Below are 7,394 nucleotides of genomic sequence, written 5' to 3' on the forward strand. Positions count from 1 at the left end.
AAAAAAAACGAAGTCCAGATGACATGATTCAACCTTTTTTGTTGTTCCCTTTAAGTTGGAACTGTCTCTGTAATGTAACCTTTAAACATCCTCAAAGCTAGACGTGTCCAGATTAACATCAGTGTTCTTGTTGTTCCAGGTCGTAAACCTGCCTTTAGCTTCCAGTGTCTGAGGCCTCAGAGCAGTGCGGACGACCTGCCGGTCCCGGGAACTTATCATGGGAACACGTCTCCATCCAGATCCCGTCTGCAGGTAAAGGAAACATACCTACAGCTTTAACCCTTCTCATCCTGTTTTACTAATCTCCATCATATTCTCTGCTCTGGCAGGTCCAACACAGCCTGGACTCCCGGCCCAGCAGCGTGTCCTCCATGTCGTCCGCCTCCTGGGCCAACACGGCAACAGCCGGCGCCACTCCTCTTCCAAAAATAGGCGCTCCCACAGGCCGCAGGGGCAAGCTCATCTACACCCCCATGATCCTGGTGGATCAAGAGTCCGGCACCAGTCAGCCTCTGTGGTGTGACGGCTCTGCCAGCCTTCCAATGGGACAACGTCCAGACTGGTACCCTGGTCAGACCAGAACCTTCACCAGTGTGAGGATGCCGCCCTCTGGCAAACAGAGCTTTATGGACAAAGGCAGCGCTGACAATCTAGTAGAGTCGGTGAGTTATCAGCAAGGAGATGTACCACTACAAATTAATTTTAAATTTTATTCTTCAAAAAAAACTTTGGATTGTGTTTTTTTGTTTTGTTTTTTGTTTTTTTTGCTGGTTTGTTTTACTCTCAATGGATTATTATTTTTTTTTTTAATCAAGAGAGATATTGATTTTAGCCATCAAAAACTAATTTAATGATTATTTGGGCACTTTAATGTTTTTCATAAAGATTTAAGCGTTGTGAAGGGAATATAAGCACCCCTGCAGTGACGTGTGTAAAAACAACAGAATCAGTGCTATCCAAAGTTATTCAGTGGCTAAAATCCTGAACTAATGCACAGGCAGTCCTGTTTGTTGTTATTTGTACATTTGGTTCCAGCAATAGTTCTCAAATTGTAGGATGCACTCCCTGGGGGGTCCTGAGGCTGTGCTGGTGGAGCCCAACAATGCTCCATGTTTAGTTTTGTACCCAGACCAGAACAAGTAGAAGGTGTCTGTATATGGCAAGCCCTTTTAACATAGTGCTGTAATCCCTCACTGCAGCCCAGACCTAGTTTAGGAATGCACAAAACAAGAAACAACACATCCATCTATTCCTGTTTTTGTTACTTTTCTCTTTAACCAAAGGTAAGTTTGGAAAACAGAGAGAGGTTTTATTGGTGGATCGTCAAAATGAGTTAATCCATGTTTTAAAAAAAGAGACAAGAGAGATAGATGTCTGTCAGGGGAATGTAGGTAAAGGTTTATGGATGTTTATTACTGTCAAGTTGAAGTAATGTTACCATGTGTGTGAGGTCAGAGAGTTGTTCTCTCTCAGAGAAATACCTGCAGGCACCAGTGGTGCCAGAAAAGGGGGGACCAGGGGGCCGTTGGCCCTCCCACTTTACGGCCCTGCCCGTCAGCTTGTCCCCGACATTTACACAGGCTACACCCAACACTGACAAGCTGTGACTGACGTCTGTGTGTGTGTGTGTGTGTGTGTGTCTACATACAAACAGAGGCAAAACCTACAGCATTCAGATCTGGGCCAAATCCGTTTACAAGTCGCCAGATCTGCATAACCGTCACCAGAGGGTTTACACACATGTGCCAGCTCCGGGTCTGGACCAAATCAGCCTAAAAATGAAATAATAATTACATATTTGTGCCACATCTGGCCCAGATGCAGTATTTATAGCACCTGTGGACCACCTCTGACTCTGACCTAGATCCACGTTGGTTATGGGCCATTGGAAAACAAGAGACCCTGGGCCCAAGTCCGTTTACGGGTCCAGGCCAAATGCTCACCTATATTTGTCCCAGAGCAAATAACTTTTACTGTCAGAGTACAAATAATTGTGCGGATAGTTTGTCATTTTTGCTCGTCCAACTTCTGCCTTTTTCTTTTTTCTTTTTTTTAAGACCACAGTAGTTAGTGTAAAGAAAAAAGTGTAAAAATCAGCTCTTTTGTCATAAGTTCTCCACAAACGATAAACGACATAAACAGATAAATATCTATCTACACCACTCTGTGAAAAAAGAACATTTCTTCATGACTGCAGTTTGTTACTTTTTTTGTTTTCATTTTCAAAAGAAAGACTTTTGTTGCAAACCTTTCCAAATCTGATGACTGTGAAAGTACCCATTTACATTAATTACTGTGTGGCAAAACTGAACATGTGCGCCTGACATTCAAGGTGTGTATGAACAGAGAGTGCTACGTGACGAAAGACCCCCACGGCCCCCCCACCTCAAAAATGAGTCCGGCGCCGCTGTAAGGCTCCTGACGAGTCACCATGCTGATGAGCTTTATAAAAACACTTCCTGCTTCACTGTCTGGTGCGGGCTCTCACTGATGAGGCTCTAAGCAGGTTACATGTGTGGAAGCCTGTTTTCATCTGTCCTTGCAAGAAAAAGAGCGGTTAAAAATGTTCTTGTGTCCTCAGAGTGGCTTATTTGAATAAGTAGATAATAATAGGATTTTTATTTATCCAACAATGTCCATCACACATTTAATAATTTGTGCACCAAGTCAACCCAGCTGAGGTGAGTTCTGCTCCACACCTCGATGCTCGCTTTGTTTCTAAAAGCTCACGTTGCTGCAAGACTGTGCCAAAAACTGACCGTGCTTCAGGACCGCAGGCAGCCTGTTTGAGTCCCTCTCAGTGTGACTCGCTGTTTCTGCAGAGGGGTCCGATAAAAAAAATAAATAAATAATGGAGAACCATTAGAACCCTGTTGGACTTGGACCCGTCCAGGGTGTACCCCGCCTCTCGCACTGTGATTGCTGGACATGGGCACCGGCGACCCCCGTGACCCAAAATGGAAGAAGCAGGTAAAAGATGGATGGATAGAACCCTGTTTTAAATGTTCTGCTTTCTTTTCTGGAAACAGATCCTGATCTCTGAAGGGCTCGGCGTCTACGCCCGGGACCCAAAGTTTGTGAACTTTGCCAAGCGGGAGATCGCCGAGGCGTGCCACATGAGTCTGGATGAGATGGAAAGCGCTGCTACGGACCTGATCGCACGAGGAGCCAGTCGCTCGCTTTCCCGGTTTGAGGACGAACTGGCCGACGAAATGAACTGTGTGATTTCTTACTGAGACCAGCAAGAACAAAGAAGGTCCTGAACTCTAACACTGTGTGTGTGTGTGTGTGTGTGTGTGTGTGTGTGTGTGTGTGCGCGCGCGTGTGTGTGTGTCAAGATTCTCTCTGGAGGGTCTGACCTTTTCTTTTACAGTCGAGTATAAAATCAAACTGTGGCTCAGTGTTGTTGTAATAAAGAGACATTTTTCCACTGACTTTTTTTTTATTGTGTGTGAATTGTTCACCTTTGTGTGTACAGTTACGATGAGTTCAACTGTCACATGCAGCAGAAAATATATCGTCTTTAACACAAAGAATGAAAAGAATTTCAAACAATTCAATTTTTCTGAGAACTCAACAATGCAAACTGCAAGTTTGTTGTAAAGAGGATCAAACTATTTGTTTTGATCAGTGTTGCAGTTCAGGTGTGTGGCTGCACAAATACATTGTGTTTTCTCACATGTACCTTTTATTTCATAGGTGCAGTGACTTTAATTGTTGTTTTAACAGATGTTAAAACCACAACGAAACAGAATTATATAAGGAGTAATTAATGAAGCAGCAGATGGACAACATCTGGGTTTCACTTCCCTCTTTAAGAAAAACCCTCAAACAACCAGCTGTGTCCGCCCGTCAGCTCTTATTTTGGTGAAATTCCTGGCTGCGAGGTAGAAAAGGGTCATTTCTGTACAAGTTCAAGCAAATTGAGTGACTTTGTTCTGCGAGATGCAGTTTTACAGCTTGAGGTTTTATCTGGGTCCTAATTTAAGTGATTTCCACCGTTATCTGGAGAGGAAAGAGAGATGTTTCATTCATCGGGCAGACAGAAACACAAACTAGAAATTTAACCTAAAACAATCTCACTGTGCAAAAACTAAGCTGTCTAAAAAAACCTTCTCTTGTGTTGGGCAGAAACTTCTGGTACTTGTATATTTTAATTTTTCTACAGATATGTAGGGGACATATTGAAAGACTCTCAACTTCAAGTTTAAAAAATAATCAGACTGAAGAAACTGGGTGTGTGCGCACTCCGCACCCTTAAGGCAAAAATTGCAGACACTTTGGGGGAGAAACTATACAGAAAGTGTTGTTTGTGGAAATGTGAAGTTTGCACAGATTTTGGAAAGTTCAGCTCCAAAGTTAGTTGTCACAAAGCTGAATATTCTGTATTAAAATCTCCAAAATTCATAAAGCTTAAAGTGAGATTTTGTAAAAGTGTCAGCTCGTGTCAAGTCCAACACATTAAATCTTGTGCAGATACTGTGAAGTGTATCTGAGCTGCAGGGCTCCAAATAGGACTGGGTTTTCTCACTCGTTTAAAAAAAACCCTCCATTGTTGTGTTTATGGAATGATTTTGCAGTTTTAAAACAAAAGAGATTACATCTTGTCATCTGGACCAGTTTCTTTAAGTGAAAAACGTTTCGTCCCCCATCCAGAGGACTTCCTCAGTCTGAGGCCTGCCAACCAGATCTGTCTCATAGGTATCTTCCACTGCTGTGTTTCAAGTCAACCTGTTGGAATCTCAGAAGTAGACTTTTAGCACTGCAGAACACACTAACAAAACATTCATCATGAACAACAATCAAATGTTTTAGGCCAGATGTCCAACTATACTCACAGAAATGGCCTGAGGACAACCAAGGTCAAAGTGGTTCAGAAGGTTTGTAAGCTCAATCATCCAGGTAGATAACAACAAAAAAGGTTATATCGTGTTATCTGGGCCAGTTTCTTGAAGTGACAAACATTTTGTCCCCCATCCAGAGGACTTCCTCAGTCTACAGCCTGTCAACAGATCTGTCCCGTAGCCTTCATTGTTGTGTTTCAAGCCAACCTGGGGGTTGGGGAGTGGTGGCGCAGAGTTTAGAGAAGTGGGCCTGTGATCCGAAGATCGCCTGTTCACGCCCCGGCCCCGACAACATCAAAATTGTGAGTGGGGTAGGTGAAACACCCACACTTGCCCCCACTCTCATTCGCCCCACTCTGGGCCCATGAGCAAGGCCCTTAACCCCCACCATCTGCTCCCTAAACAGGTCTCTCTTGAAAATGAGTTCTCGTGGCTCAATGAGACTAACCTGTATAAATAAAGGCTAAATGAAAAAAAAAAAAACTCCTGTGGATGAAACGTTTCTCAAAAGAAACTGGTCCAGATGACACAATTTAACATGTTTTGTTGTTATCTCCCTGGATGATTGCGCTTACAGACCTTTTTTGTTAGTTTTTTTTGTCTACATCGTATAATGTGCCGGGCAGCACGGTGGCGCAACTGGTAGAGCTGCTGCCTCTCAGCGAGCAGGTCCTTGGTTCAAACCCCGGTAATGGGGACTTTCTGGGTGGAGTTTGCATGTTCTCTCCGTGCATGCGTGGGTTTTCTCCGGGTGCTCCGGTTTCCTCCCACAGACCAAAAACATGCATGTTAGGCTGATTGGTAACTCTAAATTGTCCCTAGGTGTGAATGAGATGATTAAATTAGAGGAACAGATGTAGAAAAGTCATCAGTGTGAGGACTGGTGTGTGTTGCTTGTCACCCCTGTGTCTTTCTGGCTCCTACACACCTGAACTCTATCCTAATCACCCCAGGTGTTCCTCATCGTCAATCACAGGTGTTTCTATATATTCTGTGTCTTGTCCTCTTCTCATTGTCCGTGGATTGTTCTCGTTCGTGTCATGTTCTGCTCCCACTCCTCCTGTGATCACCTCCTCACATGTAAGTTTTGCTGCTACGTCAGCTCTTTTTGTTGTGAAGAATAAATATCTTTTTCTAATCTACGAGTTCCTGAGTTCTGGGTTCAACCTCACGCTCAGATCATGACAATCAGGGTGATTCAGTATGTGGACTTGAGGTAGTTTTGTTCATTCTATCAGCTGCATATTTATTAGTGGCCTTTTCTTTCCATGTTGACATAATGACAGAAACGTAGGTGCAACATACTCGCACACCTTCCAACAGCAAATTCACTGTTAAACAACCTGTTAAACAACCTCGTGCTTGCTGTTCTGCTCTTGTATGTATCTCATGTCATAATGACAGCGTTAACAGTATTAAAGCAGGACAAATCAAACCAGGCTGTTGTGGTTTCTGTGAAGTGATCCAGTTTGTGTAAAATGTGAAGAGCGCTGAGGTTAAACAGGACCGGTGTAAAGATGAGTTCATGACAAGCCAACAAAATAAACGTCGTATTTACGGAACCATTCTCGTCCAATCAGTTACATAAATCAGATGAAACGTTATTATATTGTAAACTGTTTTTAATATTAATTATTATTGAAGACTCAAAGGCTCTTCAGTAATTTTACTGTAACTCTCTCATGATGACAAACTGGTTTTAGACCACTCAACACTTTCCATAAAAATAAAAACATTGTGGCAGAAATTACCTTTTTTAGTTATTCTCGCTTTTTAATTTCTTTTTTTTATTTAAGTCACCCTTTATGTTGTCGTTTCTCGCTGAAATTTTATTCTGTTCAGAAGTAACATTTGTAGTGACACCGTTTACTTTGGCACATCCATTTTACTGATGGAGCAAAGATATACAGAGAATGTTACTTTCTGTGTAAATGTTGCTGAACAAATCTTCTGTTTTACAAACTTTATTCATTTATTTTGTCATAAATGAATAATTCTCAAAGTCTGGACTCCAGTATGAAACTGGTCCGAGTCAATCCTGAGCCCATTTCACTCAAATGCTTCGGTAAGATGTAATGAAGTTTGTTTACTACTCTTATATGAAGGGTGTGGTTCCTTTAAGGAGTGCACAGAGTGAGAGAGTGCACATAGGGGGGCGTCAGTGATGCTCAGCATAAAGGCAGGACTTCTAGCAGTAAATGTATAATGTAGGTTGTAGTAGCAGCAAGAAATGCAACACTTCTTCAAGTCTTGATCTGTCTGAGTGCTGTGTGAAGAAAACAGGGCTGGTCCTGAAGCAGGTCGTCCTCTGCTCGGGGCATTTTCAGAGAGAAAATGTTGGGCAATAACAACCAGTCTGATCAGGGAAGCACATCAGAGACTTTACAATGGCTGAGGAGGACAGCTGGACTGGGAAGCTCAGTCCTCACCTCCTTCTTAGGGTGTGCAGTGGAGAGCATCCTGTGCTCCAGCATCAACGTGTGGCATGGAGGCTGCAGAAAAAAGCTTTGCAGAGAGTGGTGAAGGCTGCACAGAAGATGTTGGAGTCAT

The 7,394-nt window shown here is 43.0% G+C and overlaps 1 protein-coding gene across 1 annotated transcript in view; it reads left to right on the top strand.

Moving 5' to 3' along the window:
* Window positions 1–3,238, top strand: part of LOC119417562 (voltage-dependent L-type calcium channel subunit alpha-1D) — a 42,506-nt gene extending 39,268 nt beyond the window's left edge. The window contains exons 45-47 of the mRNA XM_037684798.1: window positions 140–252; window positions 330–662; window positions 3,030–3,238. Coding sequence (XP_037540726.1) covers window positions 140–252; window positions 330–662; window positions 3,030–3,236 — 653 coding nt within the window. The 3' untranslated portion in view covers window positions 3,237–3,238. The remainder of the gene's footprint in view (window positions 1–139; window positions 253–329; window positions 663–3,029) is intronic.
* Window positions 3,239–7,394: the final 4,156 nt, after the last annotated feature.

The sequence above is a fragment of the Nematolebias whitei genome, chromosome 11 (assembly GCF_014905685.2).
Source record: "Nematolebias whitei isolate Nwh7 chromosome 11, NemWhi1, whole genome shotgun sequence".
Classification (NCBI taxonomy): domain Eukaryota; kingdom Metazoa; phylum Chordata; class Actinopteri; order Cyprinodontiformes; family Rivulidae; genus Nematolebias; species Nematolebias whitei.